The sequence below is a fragment of the Narcine bancroftii genome, chromosome 2 (assembly GCF_036971445.1).
Source record: "Narcine bancroftii isolate sNarBan1 chromosome 2, sNarBan1.hap1, whole genome shotgun sequence".
NCBI lineage: Eukaryota > Metazoa > Chordata > Chondrichthyes > Torpediniformes > Narcinidae > Narcine > Narcine bancroftii.
The window spans coordinates 310,447,506-310,467,176 of record NC_091470.1 but is presented as its reverse complement, the minus strand read 5'-3'; the positions used below and the strand labels follow the sequence as shown (position 1 = coordinate 310,467,176).

The 19,671-nt window shown below is 39.5% G+C and overlaps 2 protein-coding genes across 12 annotated transcripts in view; both read right to left on the bottom strand.

Annotated features, from left to right (window-relative positions):
• dnaaf11 (dynein axonemal assembly factor 11) overlaps window positions 1–3,368 on the bottom strand; it is an 80,633-nt gene extending 77,265 nt beyond the window's left edge. For 5 of the 9 annotated variants that reach the window (XM_069921640.1, XM_069921641.1, XM_069921635.1 and 2 more), the window contains exons 1-2: window positions 2,794–2,830; window positions 2,454–2,621 (exon numbers count right to left, since the gene is read on the bottom strand). In XM_069921640.1, coding sequence (XP_069777741.1) covers window positions 2,454–2,621; window positions 2,794–2,815 — 190 coding nt within the window. In that variant the 5' untranslated portion in view covers window positions 2,816–2,830. The other 4 variants (XM_069921636.1, XM_069921645.1, XM_069921644.1 and 1 more) reach the window with 4 other exon arrangements.
• Window positions 3,369–16,107: 12,739 nt separating this feature from the next.
• Window positions 16,108–19,671, bottom strand: part of garem (GRB2 associated, regulator of MAPK1) — a 119,832-nt gene continuing 116,268 nt past the window's right edge. For all 3 annotated transcript variants that reach the window (XM_069921632.1, XM_069921634.1, XM_069921633.1), the window contains exon 6: window positions 16,108–18,834. In XM_069921632.1, the coding sequence (XP_069777733.1) occupies window positions 17,898–18,834 (937 nt within the window). In that variant the 3' untranslated portion in view covers window positions 16,108–17,897. The remainder of the gene's footprint in view (window positions 18,835–19,671) is intronic.

Genomic DNA, 19,671 nt, shown 5'->3' with positions numbered 1-19,671 from the left:
ACTCACATCATCTGTCCCACCACCAGTGGCCCTTTCCCCAGCATCTCTCTATTTATATACATATTCCACTCATTCTCCCCTGCCATCTTGATAAAGGTTCCAGATCCAAAACATTGACAATTTCTACACATGGATGTGTAGGAACTGCATTTTGCTAGAACTGTTGGGGGCGGGGAGGATCAGAATGTGAGTGCGGTGATTAAGGCAGAAGGACAAAAGCATGATGCTATGTGCTCTGAGTTGGTGAGGAAGGACAGCAGGAGACAAAACATCAAAAACATAAATGTAGCCAGTTAAAAGGGTTGAAATGTATCTATTTCAATGCTAAGATTATTTGGAATTAAGGGGATGAACTTAAAGCATGGATCAGTACATGAAACTATGATATTGTGATCGTTACTGAAACAGCTGGAGGAAGGGCAGGATTGGCTGATGCAGGTACTAGGGTTGTTTTTTTTTAAAAAAGGAATAAGATGGGAGGTATAAAAGATTTAGAAGAGCATTACTGGTCAGGGATAGTATCACCCCTATAGAAAGGGAGGTTGCAGCAGAGGGAATGCCCACTGAATCAATATGGGTGGAAGTCAGAAAAAGGAAGGGAGCTATCACTGTGCTGGGAGTAGTCTATAGGCTCACAAATAGCCCTTGGGACACCAAGAAGCAGATAAGCAGGCAGAATTTGGAATGCTGCAGGAAATACAGGGTTGTAGTTATGGTGACTTCAAGTTCCCTAATATTGACTGGCACTTCCTGACTACAAGAGGGATAGATGGGGCTGAATTTGTCAGGTGTGTTCAAGAAGGATTCCAAACACAGTATGTGGCCCAGTCGACAATAGAGGCCATACTGAATCTAGTTCTGGGTAATGAACCTGGTCAGGTGGTGGACCTCTCAGTGTGGGAGCATTTTGGTGAGAGTGACCACAAATCCCTTAGCTTCAACATAGCAATGGAAAAAGATAAAAACAAAATAAATTGATGAGGGCAGGGCAGTAAATGTGGTCTACATGGATTTTAGCAAGGTATTTGACAAGGACCCCCACGAGAGACACATCCAAAAAGTCATGAGGCATGGGATCAGTGGAACCTTGGCTGTATGGATAAAAAATTGGATTGGAGGAAAAAAGCAGAGAGTAGTAGTGGAACGAAAGTATTCTGCCTGAAGGTCGGTGACTAGTGGAGTACTGCGAGGATCTGTTCTGAGACCCCTGTACTTTGTGATTTTTATAAAATGACCTGGATGAAGAGGTGGAAGGATGGGTCAAATAAGTTTGCAGATGTCATGAAGGTTGGCCGAGTTGTGGATGAAGCTGAAGCTTGTTGAAGGTTATAAGTTGGGCAGAAAAGTGGCAAATGAAGTTAAATCTGGATAAGTGTGAGATGATGCACTTTGGAAGGACAAACCAGAAGGCTGAGTACAGGGTTAATAATCAGTTACTTAAGAGAATGGATGAACAGAGAGATCTTGGGGTTCAAATCCACACATTCCTCAAGGTCACTGCACAGGCTGATAGGATAGTTAAGAAAGGCTAAAGGTTTCTGGGCTTCATTCATAGGGGAATTAAATTCACAAGTAGAGAAGTCATGTTACAACTCTACAAAGCACTTGTGTTCAGTTCTTATAATAAGGATGTGGAAGCTATGGAGAGGGCGCAGAAGAGATTTACCAGGATGTTGCCTGGTTAGGGAAACAAAGTCTTATGAGGAAAGGTTAGCAGAGCTGAGACTTTTTTCTTTGGATATTGAAGGATGAGAGACTTGATAGAGGTCTAAAAGATTATAAGAGGCATAGTCAGAATGGACAGCCAGCACCTGTTTCCCAGGGCAAGAATAACAAACACCAGAGGATACAAAGTGAAGGGAAGGAAGTTGAGGAGAAACATCAGGAGTAAGCTATTTTAAACTACTGTGGGTGCCTGGAATGCCTGGCCAGGGATGGTGGTGGAGGCTGAAACATTAGGTGCATTTAAGAGACTCTTCAACAGGCACATGGATTTAAACAAAAGAGGGTTATGGGGTAGGGTGGGTTTAGCACTTTTTTTAAAGGAATATACAAGTCAGCACAACATTGAGGGCTGAATAGCCTGTACTATGCTGTAGTGTTCTATGTTGTATTTCTTTGTCTGCTCAATTAAAAATAAAAACAAATGCGACAGTGGCAGTGTGAGCAGTGGAAGAAACACAGCCACCACGTTGAGGGTCATTAACAAGTGTTTTTATTTAAATTCAGCGCACCTCTTTAAGGGCAGCGTGAGCTCAGACACCTGGTGCATTGTGACATCATAATCACTGCCTGAGTGCGCGCTGGAAGGGATGCTGGAGTCAGAGAGAAACTTCTGCGACGCCAGTTCCCCATGGCTGCCCTGCCACGTGGCGACACAAGCGGGGCCGGTTCGCCATGAGGATGTGCACCGCCACAACACCACCAAACTAAGCAAATCTAACTGGACTTACCAATCTTGGGAATCAGATTATTTTGAAAGTAGATAATTTTCAGATCCCTGCACCATTTGTCAATGTATTCAATTCTCTCTATTTCTTGTTGATGCAATGAAATTTCTTCCAGTGAAAATATCTCACAGTTATTATGCTCTGCTCGCTGCCTTATCAAACTTTCAGTAACTGGGACAGAAAAGTAAAACAGAAAAATCTTCAGAGCAACCAATATACAAAATATTTCAGTAAATAAATCTGGATCATAAGGCACAGTGAACGGAGAAAGAAAGAAACACACAACTTGATGACGTTTCTGATACTCAAAAATATGGAATATAAAATAAAACCGCTGTGACACCTAACAAATGAGGGAGCAACATGGAGTTATTTTTCCAGACCCATGACCTTTTTGATAGAGACTGTCAGCCGCGGGCCATCCAGCTTACACGTGGGGGTTTGTTATGGCACATTGAGATGCTGGCCTTTTCAGGCCATTAATACTGAAAGGCCGGCCCGCTGCAGATGGAGAACGAGATCAGTCCCTGCGTCTTGTCTGACCCCCCCCCCCCCCCCCCCCCCCCCCCCACACACGATCAATTCCGCCTCTTCTCCCATGACTTCTACCCGTCACTGACGGAACCAAGGGCCGGACTGGACCCAGCGTCACCGACCGTTTCAGCTCGGGAGCCGAACGGGTCCGCCACTAATCCTGCAGGCCACGTCTCCAGGCCGGCCGGACTGCGAGGTGGCGCGGGGTTTGCGTCCATTTATGAGACTCCTCGGTGTTTTCCCCTCTCTCTCACCCCACACAACCCCATCTCTCCCCTTCGCGGCCGCGACGCCGTCATCCCCAACTCCACTCACTTCGCACCATGGCCGGCTCCGCCAAACACCCTGGTAACCATGGCAACCGCCACTTCCTTCGCTGGGAAGCAGCCGCCGCAACTTTCGAGTGGAAAGTGGGACCCGAAGAAATAAATAGTTCTTTCTTATTGGGAAATAGTCATCATAGATAGCTGAGATGCTCTCTCAGCTGCCGTGCTCAAATCTGGGAAAAGGTTTCCACTTTGCCCAACAACTTGCCTGAAACCCACCAACTGCCATTGCATTTGGTCATTGCTCTCCTCCCCTCATTAGCAGAATGCACCATCTTCTTGCAAATAAATGGAAGGGCGATCTTTGAAAACTCAATTCCGAAATGTGAGCGCGCATTAAAATAGGTGGTGAAATCATACTAGTGCTAGATTTCTTGGCAATTAACTGCAACGATGGCATCGAGGGTGGGAGAGAAAAACACTTGCAAACCAAATGCTTCCCTGTGTTGTCTCTGCCAACTTCCACTGACGAAATTGTGGAAAGGGATTTGGCCATCAGTCAGCAGGGAGTGCCGGTGAAATGCAAATTAAAAATATCGCATTCATTACGATGTTGGCCCATAGCTTGCAATTTGCCCAAAATAAACTCTGTAAAAGTTTTCCAAAGAAAAATAAAACTCAGATTTTTTTTAACCGAATTCTCTGTTCTAGATCGATTCATTCCAGCACTTCTGACCTTTGCTCTCATTGGATTTCAGATGTATGGTCACGACATCACATACATCCTTGAGATTCCTTTTTCCTGCGGGCACGCAGAATTACTGCTACTTGGTAGTGCAAAAAATAAACTGTACAGTGTAAATAAAGAATAACAGTAAACAGATAACGAATGTAAACTAACTGCAATTCAAAGAGAAAAGAAAATCAATAAAGTGCACAGGCAAGAGTCCTTAAATGAATCTCTGACTGAGTTGGTCATTGAAGAGTCTGACAGCAGAGGAGCATCAGCTGTTCATGAACCTGGCGGAGAAAGTCTTGCAGCACCTATACCTCTTTTCTGATGGCAGCAGAGAACAGAGCAGGTGCTGGTGGTGAGAGTCTTCGATGATTACTGTGGCACTCCAAAGGCAGCATTCCCTGTAGATGTACTCGATAGTGGGGAGGATTTTGCCTGGGATGTCCTGGGTTGTTTCCACGACCTTTTGGAGAGCGTTATGTTCAGAGGTATTGGTGTTCCCATACCAGTCAGCACTCTTTCCACCACACCTCTATGAAAATTTGCCAGGGTTTCTAGTGTCATACCAAACCTCCGCAAACTCCTGAGGAAGGAGAGGCCCTGACGTGCTTTCTTCACAATGTCATTGGTATGTTGGGTCCAGGAAAGATCCTTCGAGATAGTGACTCCCAAGAACCTAAATTTCCTCACCTTCTCCACCTGTGGTCACTGGATTGCATACATCTGGATTTCCTTTCCTGAAGTCAACAATCAGCTCCTTAGTTTCAGTGATATTGCATGCAAGGTGGTTGTTGGTGCACCATTCAGTCAAGTTTTGGATTTCCATTCTGTAAGCTGACTCATGCCCACAACTGAGCTGCACAGTTGTAAATCTAAAGTGAGTAAAGCAGGGGGCTAAAAATACAGCCCTCTGGTACTAATGGAGATTGTGGAGGGGAAGTTCTTACCAATCTTCACTGATTGTGGTCTGGAGGTGAGAAAATCCAGGATCCAATTATGCAGTGGGGTGTTAACTCCCAGGTCTTGGAGTTTGCTGATCAGTTTTCAGGGTATGATGGTGTTAAATAAAGAGCATCCTGATGAATACATCTTTGATGTCTAGGTCTTTGTGTAAAGCCAGTGAGATGGCCTTTTATGCACCAGAAAGATCAGGTATGATGTACAAGCCTTCACCACCGACTCCCAAAACCACCGACTCCCAAAACCACCGACTCCCAAAACCACCGACTCCCAAAACCACCGACTCCCAAAACCACCGACTCCCAAAACCACCGACTCCCAAAACCACCGACTCCCAAAACCACCGACTCCCAAAACCACCGACTCCCAAAACCACCGACTCCCAAAACCACCGACTCCCAAAACCACCGACTCCCAAAACCACCGACTCCCAAAACCACCGACTCCCAAAACCACCGACTCCCAAAACCACCGACTCCCAAAACCACCGACTCCCAAAACCACCGACTCCCAAAACCACCGACTCCCAAAACCACTACCAGATGTTGTTTAGGGTGATTTTCTCTCTTCTCCCCCCCCCCTCCACTTTCCCTCCAACCATTTGCAGAAATTCCCCTTACTCTTTCCAGCTTCTCTGTAACTTAAATCATGAATAGCATAATTTTGCAGCACCATAAGCCATTCTCCCCATCAAGTCAGCACTAGTTTTTAATTACATCAAATGTTCCATCTCAATTTTCAAGATCTGAAGGTCAATGACTGGAAATGTTAACTCTCTATGCATTGATGCTGCCTGACCTGCTGAATCTTTTTTTTAAATTTGTATTTCAATTATTAAAAATGGCAGCATGTTTGGGTTTAAATACCCTATCCACTTAAATTGGTTAAAATGAAAATAGATTCCAAAGGACTGCAAACCAGATCACCATAATAAATCCATCCCAATTTTATACCTTCACATCTAGAATTATGTAAACAGAAACATACAGCTTAAAATAGTTTTAAAATGTTTTAAAGATCAGGCAACCCTTGTGTAAGAAGACTGGGCTGTCTCAAACTCTCCTATCACTCCACCTCTTCCTGTATCTTCCAGATCACACCCCCTTCTTCCTGAGCCCAATGCCTTATGTTTTAATACAGATTTATCAATTGCCAGTTAAGTAGGTATCAGGGAAAAATAGTGTCAGTATTTTGCCAGTTAAAGCAAAAGGTTCACAAGTCAAACTTCCATTATAGGGTTTGTTTAAATTCTAAAGAATTAATTTCTTTGGGAATTCAGGGAATATTCTCTTACTAAATAAAGAGTAATATTAGAAATCTGTCAGAATTCAAAGCAGTATCTCACATTGCAGCAATGTGAATTTTCATGTATATAACAGTTTCTGGGACCCTACAATTCATCATGCAAGTCCTAACCTGGTATGACTTACCAAAGTACAACACTTCACACTTCTCGGAGTTAAATTCCATTTGCCACTCCTTGATTCAACTTTCCAACTGATTTAGATCCTGTTGTAAACTTAGCTAGCTCACTGTCCACGACAACACCAAAATAGACATCATCTGTATTAATAATTTGGATGGAAAATATCAGTGTGCCTAGTACCTACCTCTGTGGCACACCTCTTGTCACAGATCTCAAATTAGAAAATAACATCAACTTACAGTTTATGTTACACCCCTCCCCGTCTATCTTTCCCCATCCCTGCCTTCTTCCTCTAGCTCTCTACCCCTTCCCTCTCTATTCATAAACCTATCTACTATCCCTATCACTTTTCAGCTTTTTCCTCTTCTGCACTCCCATCCATATCCACCTATGACCTCTTGCCAATTGGCATGTGCTAGTCCCCTGCCCCCTCTTTCCTTCTCCCGCCCCCCCAACCTTTTTATTGAGGCACTTGCTGGCTTTTGGTTCAAACCATGATGCATTATAACATACACTCAAAATGTTGATTAGACATTGCTTTCTCGAACACTGAGGGACCTGTTGAGTTTCTCCAGCACTTTTGTGTATTGAACTATAACAGCGTCTGCAGACCTTCACTACTACCTTCTGACTCCTTCCACAAAGCTTGCTTTGAATATAATGGGGCAGCTTCCATTGTATCCCAAATGATCTAATATTCCAGTTTAACCTGCCTTGTGGGTTCTTGTCAAGGAGCTTGCCAAAGTCCATATATGCATCACTCACTATCCAACCTTCAGCAAACTTCTTCATCACCTCATCAAAAACCTCTGATTTGTGAGATATGAATTACCACATATGAGCCCATGCTGATTACTTCCCATCACTCCCTGACTTGGAACGCTGCAGTTGACAAAGTGCTGGATTAACTCAGCAGGTCACACAGCTTCCATAGAATGCAAAAGGCAGTCAATGTTTTGGCCCAGAGGACTTTTTCAGGAGGGCTGGAATAAAGCAGATGCCCAAATGAAAAGTTGAAGGGGAAAGGGGAGAGAGCACAGGCTCACAAGTAATAAGTGAAAACAGGTGGAAAGGGGAAGAAAAATAAGATGAGAAGTGATATGGGAGAGGGCAGAGGACCAATAAAAGTAGCTCTCTAATAGAAGGAAGGGAGGGAGGGAGAAAGGGATTGGGGAGCTGGAGAAAGGGAGACAGAAATGAGGGAAAAGGAGAAACCAGGGGAGGGAATTAAAGAAAGTGATATCAACATTAATGTCATTTGGTTGAAGACTGCGGAGGTGGAATTTATGGTGTTATTCCTCCATTTTATGGTAGACTCAATTTGGAAGAACGTGGCTATGGATAGACACGTCAGTGTGGCAAAGGAGGAAATTTTAAGGAATACGTTGGATGCAGAGGCTGGTGGAGTCGCATGCCACAGGGATAAAATCAAAATAATTATGGGGGATTTTAACATGACAGGGGATTGGGGAAAAACAGGAAAATTCTGGAAGCCAGGAGAGAGAGCTTGTAGAAAACCTAAGAGATAGCTTTTTTAAACAGCTTGTTGTGAAGCCCACCAGGGGATCTGCAGTTCTGGATTGGGTCATGTGCAATGAACCCGAGGTCGTTAGGGAGTTAAAGGTCATAGAACCTCTAGGAAGCAGCAATTGTAACATGGTTGAATTTAATTTAAAATTTGAAAAGGAAAAAAAAATATTAAATGTATCAATTTTTCAGTGGAATAAAAGAAAATACAGTGGTATGAAAAAAGAACTGGCTCAAGTAAACTGGGAAAGCAAACTAAATGGAGGATCAGAGCAGGACTGGAAGATATTTTTGCAAGTAATAAAAGGCATGTAGAATAGATATATTCCAAGGAAAAAGAAATTTGTCCAAGGAAAGATGGCACCATGGTGGCTAACAAAAGAGGTGAAGGCTAAGATAAAAGCAAAGGAGAGGGCATACAAGGAAGCTAAAATTAGTGAGAAATCAGAGGACTGGGATCCTTTCGATAATTACAGAAAGAGACAAAAAATGTCATTCGGAAAGAAAAGATGAGCTATGAAAGATGAGCTAACAATATTAAAAATAATACTAAGAGCTTTTTCAAATATATAAGAAATAAAAGAGACATGTGTTGACATAGGAACATTAGAAAATGATGCTGGGGAAATTGTAATGGGTTATAAAGAGATGGCAGAGGAACTTAATCAATATATTGCATCTGTCTTCACCATGGAAGACATTAGTAATATCCCGGACAGACAAGAGACTTCAGGGAGTAGTTAGATTCAGTTAGGGTTACTAGAGAAATTGTGCTAATCCACGGGTTTTGAAAGAGGTGGCTTTGGAGATTGTGGATCCATTGGCGATGTTCTTCCAGAAATTGATAAGACTCTGGAGAGATTCCAGAGGTTTGGAAGGTCGCAAATGTCATCCTGCTGTTTAAGAAAGGTGGGAGACAAAAAAAAGGAAACTATTGGCCGATTAGTCTGACATCAGTGGTTGGGAAGATATTAGAATCAACCCTCAAGGATGAGGTGATGAAATACCTAGAGATGTATGACAGGATAGGTCCAAGTCAGCATGGTTTTTTAAAGGGTAGATCCTGCCTGACCAACCTATTAAGAGTTTTTTGAAGAAATCTCAAGTAGGATAGACAAAGGAGAGGCTGTGGATGTTATCTATTTAGATTTTCAAAAGGCTTTTGATAAGGTGCCACATATTAGGCTGCTAAATAAGATGAGGGCCCAAGGCATTACAGGGAAGTTATTAAATTGGATAGAAAAAGTGGTTGATAGGCAGGAAGCAAAGGGTTGAAATTAAAGGTTCTCATTCTGGATGGCTGCCTGTATCTAGTGGTGTTCCGCAGGGGTCAGTATTGGGGCCGCTGCTGTTTACAATTTATATTAATGATTTGCATTGTGGTATAAATGGGGCCAAATTTGCAGATGACACCAAGCTAGGTGACGGGAGTAGGAAGTGTAGTAGAAACCATAAAGTTGCAGAAAATTATGGCAGATGAGATTCAATATAGAGAAATGTACAGTTGTACACTTTGGCAGTGGAAACAAACAAGCAGAATACTATTTGAATGGGGTGAAAATTCCTCGTGTGAGGAAACCTAAAAGTTAATGACCAGTTGAAATTGGTAGTGAAGAAAGCGAATGCTATGTTGGCTTCATTTCAAGGGGAATAGTGTACAAGAGTAAAGATGTGTTGATGAGACTCTGGGGCACTGGTGACAAGAGGTCATAGTCTGAAAATTAGAGGCTATCCATATTAAAACAGAGATTAGAAAGAACTTCTTTAGCCAGAAGGTCGTGGATCTGTGGAACTCGCTGCCACATACAGCAGTGGAAGCCAGATCACTGGGTGTATTCAAATAAGAAATAGACAAGTGTCTCATTAGTGAGGGCATCAAGGGATATGGGGAAAAGGTCGAAAATTGGAACTAGTGTAGAGTAGCTTAGTGTAGATTTACGGAACAGACGCAATGGGCCTAGTGGCCTGCTTCTGTTCCTTTGTCTTGTGCTCTTGTGATGAGGGAAATACCATCCTTGCTATATAGAGGGGGGAGGGGAAGGGGCCAGGGCAGATGATACAGGTAAGGGCTGAGTTAATAGAAGTAGAAGGCAAGCCATGTTTTCTGAAGGAGGACGTAAGATGTCCTGGAATAGAAAGCCTCATCCTAGGAGCAGATACAACCAAGATGGAGGAATCGAGAGCAAGTAATAGAATCCTTGCAGGAGATAGGATGGGAACAATCAACAGGTTTATAGAAGATGTTTGAGGATCGTTTGTCTCCAGAAATGGAGATAGCACAATGCAGAAAGGTTAGAGAATAATCAGAGATAAACCAAGTGAATTTGAGCTAAGTAGATAAAGTTGACAAGTTCATCATGGGCTCAGGAAGCAACACCAAAAAGTATGAAAATATTGGTAGATTTTGTCCCTCAAAATTTCCTCCAGCAATTTTCCAACCACAGATGTCAAGCATATTGGTCTACTGAGACCATTGTCTGAAGGTCTACTGGGACCATTGTCTGAAGAGGCCACGCATTGAGAACCCTTCCACACTACACACAGCACATTTCAGCTGCTCTCTACAGTATGGAACTAGAAACAAGTTTGCAAAGTTTGTTAAAATATTAAGTACTCAATTATAGTCAGCAATAAGTATTCCCATGCAATTTTTATAGTAGAGGGCACTTAAAATACTACAGTACTCAACAGAATTTATCATCCAGAGTGGTTTAAGTATTTTACATTAGCAAACAGGGCTTAGCTGGCTGAAAATATTTTTTTTCATTTTTAGATGCAGGTTTTAGTATGCCAAACATTGTGATGCAAAATGCTCACTTGTGCAAGGCCTTAAGATATCAAATATCTCTTTCATCAGTTTCTGGATGTTCCTGCAAAGGGAGGGGGGGGGGGGAAGGTGGGAGTAGAGTAAAAATCAACCAATTCTCATACAAATTAATTTTGGCACAGTGATAAAAATTCTGCCCATTTAGATTGCAATGTCAACTTTTTAATGTAATAATAATAAATGTTTTTTGTAAAAAAAAGTGTACATAAAGTTTGTTCAGCGAAAGGATCAGTTACGTTATACAGGTAATCCATGACTTGCCACCTATACGATTTACGTCCATCCGCACATATGACCAAATTTTTTTTAAATATAAAATTTGTTGTATTTGACAAACTATACTAGGATACAGGGCATGTACGAGCCAAAATGTGCACACTTACCTTGTTAGTCAGTGTCCTGGGGTCCGTTGGGTGGGTGCGACCATCTTGATTCCTGTGGACTCTGGGACCCTGACTAACAAGGTAAACATGAACCAGAATGTGGAAAGATTCACCAACGTTGATCTACAAATTTAGGAAGCTTTAAGTTGTTATCTTCAAAAAAGATTTGATCAAAAAGTTGCTTTAAGACTTCGGTATTCCACGCGTGTGGGCAAAATTCCAACTCACCTCCATTTCGAGATATGACCGATCCTTCTAATCCCAATTATGGTCATAAGTCAGGGAGTACCTGTAATTAAGTCAGAAATAAAAAGGCAGTTTCCAAAATAAGGAAAATTACACGGCACTCTTTTATTTCTGTCCTTTGGAACCTATTGTTCATTAAGTTAATTGCTTATTACTGTAGATTTTGAAATCCCAACTCTCAACAAAATGGGGGTCAATATACACCAGATATACTTTTGAGACCTTAAATTCAGCTCAAAATCCAATCCACACTGATCCTGTGTACAAGTCAACCCTTGAAAAACTGATTCAGAGTACAAGTTGACCCTTGAAAAACCAAAAAACCCAACTGCGACAGATTTTCATTGAAAATGAGGGGGGGGGGGGGTCATGGCAAGATGGCGTAGGGAACAGACGTACCTTCCAGACCTCTCCTGACTCTGATTTATTGTTTTGTCTTTAAGTGCCCATTAAAGTTCTTTTAAAAGTTTATAAATAATAAGGTGTTGGATTAGTGCCTAATGGTTTATATGCAAAAAAAAAGGTAAAAGAAAACATCAACAGACTGTTAAAAAAACTACATTTTCTGAAATTGTCTGAGCCTACTTGTTTACAAGAAGCCAGGACTCAGCGTAGAATGGATCCAGAGGAAGACGTACAGAGTTCGGCATTGAAACTCCGTTTTAAGCCGGTGAGGCTCTTTGAAGGTCACATTCAACAGCTTTCAGACCAAAGAGCTGGACGGGTGCCAGTATTTCACACAATGGCCACTGTGAGTGCTGTTACTCAGACTTTGACAGTTGAATCAGCTGGGGTGCCACCAGCTGGAGAGTTAAAGAGCTGTCATTCGACTGCTACACAGTGGTGGCGCTGCAAAATGCATCTTCAATTACAATGGTTTTTCCAGACATCGATTCAGTGAAGATGATTAAAGAGATTTGGCTTAAAGATAACTCTGATCTTCAGTCTCCTGGCATTGCTGGGGGGACTTTGAGAGGGATTTTTATACGAAGTCAAACTGCTAGAAAAGATACTAAATTAAGGGAAGGGACAGAAGATCCCGTGGTCTCTAAGGAACAGCAAGACCCCATTATGCCTGAATCTACTTCTGTTGAAATGTCTGTTAAGGATCTTGAAGATAAGATATATTCTGTATTGAGTCACTTAGCTAATTTTGTGAACCTGTTTATTTCCAAGATTAAATAAAAATTTAGCAAAAAAGGTTGATTATTTGGAGAATCAATCTAGACGGAACAACGTGAAAATTGTTGGTTTGCCAGAAGGCATAGAAGGACCAGATCCAAGAAAATTTTTTACTGAATGGATTCCACGAGTGTTAGGACAGGATAAATTCCCTGAAGGTTTAATACTGGAACGTGCTTATAGAGTTTTAAGAAGAAAATCTTTTTCAGGACAGAATCCAAGATCTGTTTTGATCCGTTGTTTAAACTATTGTGACAGAGACAATTTTACGTACGGCTATTAGAAATGCCCAGCAAAATAGATCTCCTTTGATGGTTCAGAATAATCCTGTTTTCTTCTATCAAAATTTGAGTCAAGAAATTATGATTCAACGATGCGAATTTAATTCTGTGAAAGAACGGTTGTGGAAAAAAAGATATAAGGCAACATTCAGGTATTCTGCGGTACTGAAGATTTTTTAGAATGGAAACTAGCCAAAGTTCTTTGACAATCCTAAAGAGGTTATGGATTTTGCTCAGTCTCTACCAATCATGCAGTTTCAGGAACGATGTAGTCCTTCAAGGTCTCCAAAGAGAGTAGAGATGTAAGGTGGGATCCAGATTTTTAAAAGAAATGGAAGCAATGGTGACCGAAGTGGTAACGTTGATTTAAAAAAATAAATCTTTTATCTTTTTTTTTAAGAGTTTAAATAGTTTAAATAATGATGATAGTTTAATGAAATGGGAGTTGGGAGAGGGAACTGGGTGGGCACTAGTTTCCAGAAGTCATCAGCTACCTGTGAGTTATCTCACATCCAATATTTTGGGGGAGTTACCGCTTTGGGTGGTTTAAACAGGAGGTAGTTGTGACCTCCGACCTGTTTTTTTTCTTTTTAATTTTTGGGTTAAGAAGTGAAGGTTTTTTTAAATTATTATTTTTTAAATAAATATATTTTTAAAAACTCTTTGTTTTCTGATTGTAATTGAGAGGGAATTAGGAGGTTTTTTTTCTCTCCTTTTTTGGGGGGGGGCTTTTTCTCTTTTTTCTTTCTTTTTTAAGATGATGTCACAGAAGATAAGCGGTCAAAAATTGAGGATGTTGAATTAGATGAAGAGGAAGATGAGGGGAAAGGTGATAAGAAGAAAAAGAAGAAAATTAAGTACAAATACATGGAGGGAGAAGAGTTTAATAAAATTAAGTTAATTTCAATAGAGAATTTTGAAGATGTTATAAATGAAGAATATGGAGAATTTTATAAGAGTTTGAACTTTTTTTTCTTTTTTTATATAAGGGGAGGGGAAGGGAATAAAAAGTTTATCTGATTGTTTTTCTAAGGGATGTTTTCGATCTCTCGATGAATTATAAAGGAAACTTGGTATTAATGGAAATTCTGTATTTATGTATTATTAATTATGATTTTTTGTATAACAGATATGTGGTTATGATTTTAATATTTGAACTTAGTTTTAAAGTGGATTTCATTTGTTAAATACATGTATTATGTTTGATTTAAATATATGTTTAAGGGTATTATTTTAGTATTTATATTTTTTTAGTAATTTTTTTTGTTGTTAAGTTTTATCCTTTTTTTGTAAGTGGGGTTTTTTCTATTTTATTTACAACATTGTTAATTAATTCTTCACTCTTTATTTTGGGGGGAGGGTTGGACTAATTTTAAATTAGATTAATGTGTTATAATTATTGGGGGGGTTAATTTGTGTAGTTTAATGATGTAGTATTCTAATTTTTATTATCTTATTTTTTATTATTTCTTTAAATGTAATTTTTATTTTATTCATGTCATAAAATTTTAAATAGTTTAAAAAAAATTTCATTGAAAACAACAAAATTAGCATACTTCATTGTCTGAAAAGAGCAACATATTTTGAACCCTTCAAAATCACTTTCGTGATCATTGTCTGAAGCAAAGATGGTAGCAAGCACATCCATACTCTCACTGTTTATACAATCATCATATAGATCCCAGTCTGTATCTGATGAGGCGGTTTCAGCTTCATCATCAGTGTCCCACAATAAATCATCTTCCATGCCATCAATTGCACAAGAGATACCACACTTTTTAAATGATTTTATCTCAGTCTCTTTCACTTTGTCTGATGCCTTGAGCGCGAAGTTACACAGCATGTCAAGTGATGCAACACACATGGTCCCACCTTTTGTAAATGACTTTTCTGCACTCAACAGCCATGTATTCCATTCCTCACGCACATGATCTTTAAATGGCTTGTTCAAGCAGTCATCGAGAGGTTTCAATAGAGATGTCAAATCACTCAGGATAACCGACGTACTAATCTACTCTCAGTTAAGTGGCTACAAAACATATCCCAGACCAGCAAACTCTGTTCTTTGTGTAAACTGCCTGTTCCACACATTGTCTATCCATAGCCTTACACCATTTTCATTCATCCATCCTTTTTCATGAAGATGTACAAAAATACTTCCAGGGAATTTAATTTTAGATTTAATTTTGCATTGGAAGATTATCATGTTGGCCATGCATGGTAACACCACAATAAACCTGGTCCTTTCATGGCTTGTACTTCTGGTTTGCAGTTTTAACTCCTTTCCATTTCACTGTTCTATTGCCTATCATGTCAAAATTCTTGGGGGTTTCGTCCATGTTTCCGATATTTGCCAATGCAAATTGGTGTTTCTGCCGATTACATTTCAACTTTATTTTCAGGATGAGTAGTTTCGGTGCAATTTTTGTTTTTTGACATACCATATTTTCCCTGTTCATGAAATGATTGCGCCAGCGTACTGTAGCCTCAAAATCATCACTGAAGTCTGGGTGTGATTTGGCCCACTGCAGTGCAAATGTTCTTATTTTATTTTGGGTGACTATGTAACAACCTTGCCTCTGTTCACGTACCCATTTTGCAACGTGATTTTCCAACTCTGGCCAACGAGTGATTCCTTTTCTCAAAGAACATCATCTTTTTGGTATGTTTCTTAAATTCTCTTCTTTCTTCCTCCAATCTATCTCATGCACATCAAATTTTCTTGCAGTTGTTGGTTTTCTTGGCCATTTCTATCACTTTCAACTTAAAGCTCACTTCATATTTTTGTCGTGTGCTGCTTTGTGTTGATGAACCCTCCATGATAGCAATCACCTCCAACCAACGCTCAGCAGACCAATGCACGCAATCTATGGGTGTTGACATATATACCAGTGAAAGGCCCATCTCAGGCATTGCGAGCTTTGGGGGATAACCTATACACTGGTCAACAGGGCTCCTCAGAAAATTGGGGTACACTGGATATACTATAAAACCCTTAAAGTGATTCTGAAGGGGGCGGGGGGGGGGGGGGGAGAAATTCGACTTGTACTCCAAAACATATGGCATGTTATTCAAATTACTGAATGATAGTAATTACAAATATTTATATTTTAACTTAATGAAATTTACTATGATTTAGGTTAAATATTTGTGTACGATTCACTAACTAACTAGAAAAGCCAACATCATAGCCCTTCAAAAAAATGGTCTTGTTTCTGTCTGCCTCTCCCCCAACACACCTGTTGAGTGACACATGACATGCGTTTTCAGTCAAGATTAGGATGCAAGATTTCAAATTCAATCCAATGTGGATCAAGTGTTTGTCTTTTTTAATGTCTAATTATCAGAATACCCAATCCAACATTGCTATACACATTTGTTAACAATGAAGCAACTCACGGAGCACGAGTAACAGATGAGAGATTTACTTTTTTTTCTCAAAAGCTTTAAGCCCAGTTATAACCAACAATAGAAAATGTCATCTTGACTTCAGCATATATAACTTTACACATATCTGGATCCTACATCTCTAAAAAATATTAAAAAAACAAATTATTTTGAAGGGCAGGCATTCTTACATTTACAAGAGTAGGACATAAATGAAAGTTCTGACTTATAGAGAACTACTTAAGGACCATTGGCGCACATTTTCAGCCATTGGCCATAAATGAATGTAATTCAGCTATTCAAGTACCTTGCCTGCTGCAATATATTTGTGTTAATCTAGTACCACTTCTTTGGAAGATCATATCTTGCCTGAAATGTCAACACAGTCGTAATGGATTAGTGTGCTCTGGCATGCCATTTTTCAATTAAGATGAAATGGTCCCTCAGTTGAATATTAGTGTCATGACACTAATGTGTCTAAGTATCCACAGTGTCATTGCAGTTACCCCTCAACCAACATCATAAAAACAGATTACCCATTTGTTAATTCACTGCAATTTATAGAATTTTGTTGGGCATAAATAGTGGTTTCATTTCTTCCATTACACCAGCCAATATAGTTCAAAACTAGTTAATTGACTAAAGTGTTTTAGAATGCCCTGAATTATTGAAAGGCACTTTGTCAGTTATTGTTCTATTATATTATTTTTAAAATAGTCTTGAAAAGAACACATAATAACCAAGTTGGGGATTGGGAGAAGCAACAGCAAGAATTTGTTCATCAAAAAAAAAGAAATCGAGATTTGTTTGACAATCACTGGGTCTTACTCTGCACTTTGCGCAGCTTATCGCTTCTTTCAATTATACTATTTCCTGACTACATTGAACTTATTGGACTTGTAGTTTTTAACTGACTCCTCATTTTGTTTTACAGTTTATGTACCAGCTACATTTCAAGATGGGTGATTAGTCAAAAAGACCTTTTTATCCAAGCTTTTTAGCAAGTCTGTTTATCAGTCTAACATCAGGAGATTTCAAAATAGAAAAATGCCTAAGCAGAATACAGAGACATTCAGATAAAAGCAATAAACGTCTTGACTGAAGAATATTTAACGAAGATCCAAATGTGTTTATTATATTAACTGGTTCTATCTAAGTAATGTCATTTTGTTCTGTTTACTCATTCCATGATCAACACAAAAGATATTCCAATTAATCTGCATTTGTACATCTCCCACAGAAACCTTGTGTCCAGTAGCAAAAACTAGTGTCACCATCAATTTATACAATAATCATCAAGAGAATATAATTTGAACAGAGTGGCTAAGCAGCAGCATTGGCCCACACCAGTAGAGTTAAACCACAAGTCTATATGCCAACAATCTGAGAAAAATCGAGTGGACCTTTTGTTCTACAAAATCACTTTCAAATTGACTATGATTACAGCATTCTGAAGAACAACTTATTTTTGCTCTTTTTAAATTCAAGCAGTTGATAACAACCAAGTGATGTACAATGAACATGTTTATCGAAATAAATTCTCTCTGCAGGGTATCATTTCTGTCAGGATACAAAGAAGTTAGTAAGCGCTGAACTGATTTTATACAGTACATAGCCATGGTGATTTAGTGCAAAACAATAGTTGATGAGGTCAGATACTTTGCACCCTTGCTATTTGAGTCATTCATTGCACTACATCTTAGGTCTCCAGCCACTGATGAATTGCAAGAGTTTCTTAATTTGAAGTTTGCTTAATTTAAAGTCTTCAGACAGGATCTCTTCAGTAAGCTGAACAAGTAAATTTCCATCAACTTTTTCCACACCAAATAGTGACACAACCTCCTCGGGTAGACCTATAAACTGTAGACACTTTGACACTTCTTCTATAGAAAGTCCGCGAAGATCAGATGGTGGCTGCCAAGGAGACCCATCACCACATGAACGTGTCATTAATTGCAGGTGTAGAGAAGAAAGTAAAGGATGAGGAGTAGAAAATATGTCTTGGGTGTTTTTGTTAGCAAAATTATCAGGTAGATCTGTTGAATAAACCTGAGGTTCATCCTCAGCCCCATCTATAGGCGAAGGCAGAAACAAAGCTTCCAGATCAACAAATTCCTCATCATTGAACTTTAGTGCACAAGGTGATGAGGTGGGGCATACTTGACTTTGCTGTGTGTCATCTGCTAAGTTATTTTCTTTATTGTTCTCAGAGCAATATAGAGTGGATCCTGGGAATTCAGTTGGAATAACATGGAGTCCTTCATCCTTTAATTGTTGCTGCTCAGAGAAGGTCTTAGTTGGTAGCCTCTCAAATTTCCCAGAACATTCAATGCTTCCATATTGAAACTGTATGGGTTCTGTACTCTTGGGAGTACTTGACATTTTGTGACGAGGATAGCTGTAATAACTTCTTTGTTGTGATCCAAAATTACCAGTATCTTGGTCATTAATATCTCCATAATGTTGGTTTGGCCACGATGAACGATTTGAACACGAGTCCAATGTGGGGCTTTTACGTGGGGATTTAGTTCCACTGTGCATTGAATTGGAGTTGATCAAGTTGCAAGAGTAACAGGAAGCTGGAGAATGCTTCTCACTGGATGGAGCTGCATCATTTTCTGTAGTACCACTGTAAAGATAAAAAGCAAATTACTTTAGGCATCTGAAAATCCACTATTAACCCATTACAGTTGTACCTACTTTTTCCAACTGTATTTATCCAAGTGAGAATCCATTTCAAATTAATAGCAATGAATTCAGGCAATGTATTCAGAGCATAAGGTAAATATTGTGGTTCAAAGCAAAATTAAACAGTCTTACCAATTCAAATGATAATTAGACATAATTATACACTCTTCACTAATTCATTGCAATAGAACACTTGTCTTTAAGATCATAAATCCAAAAAAAAATCACAAATATATTTGCCATGCTTTAAACAAGTTAGAAAAAAAACCAAACATCTAAAAATGTAGTTTTCACGAGACCTGTTTTACTTAAACCCACAAGTTAAAATTGTTAAGTCGAGTCTGAATAGCTAACAAACATTAGTGATTTGGTAGCCTACTGGAGATGTAATGGGGACTTACAGTAAGAGAGCAAGAGAGGGACAAGAGAAAGTAAGGTAAGAGAGGAGGTGAAGATGAAAAGGCATATAGGAACAGAAGAGGAGGGCAGTAATAGCAAGATATACAGGTGTATTTGGATACAAGTTAAAATTATGACAATGTTCTGATAATACAAAAGTAAAGGACTAAAAATGCAAAATAGATTGAAAAGATTAACACAGCAACTTTATGCTAATAATATGGTACAAAAGTAGTGTATTTCATAAGCAAATTGAGAATTGACAGTCTAAACTCATTTTGCAAGTGGAATGGAACAGAGGATACAAAATTCCTTTGAAGGCCCTGTTCAGCTTGAGAAAAATCATATTAGCATTTTTCATTTCACAAGTGCACCGGTA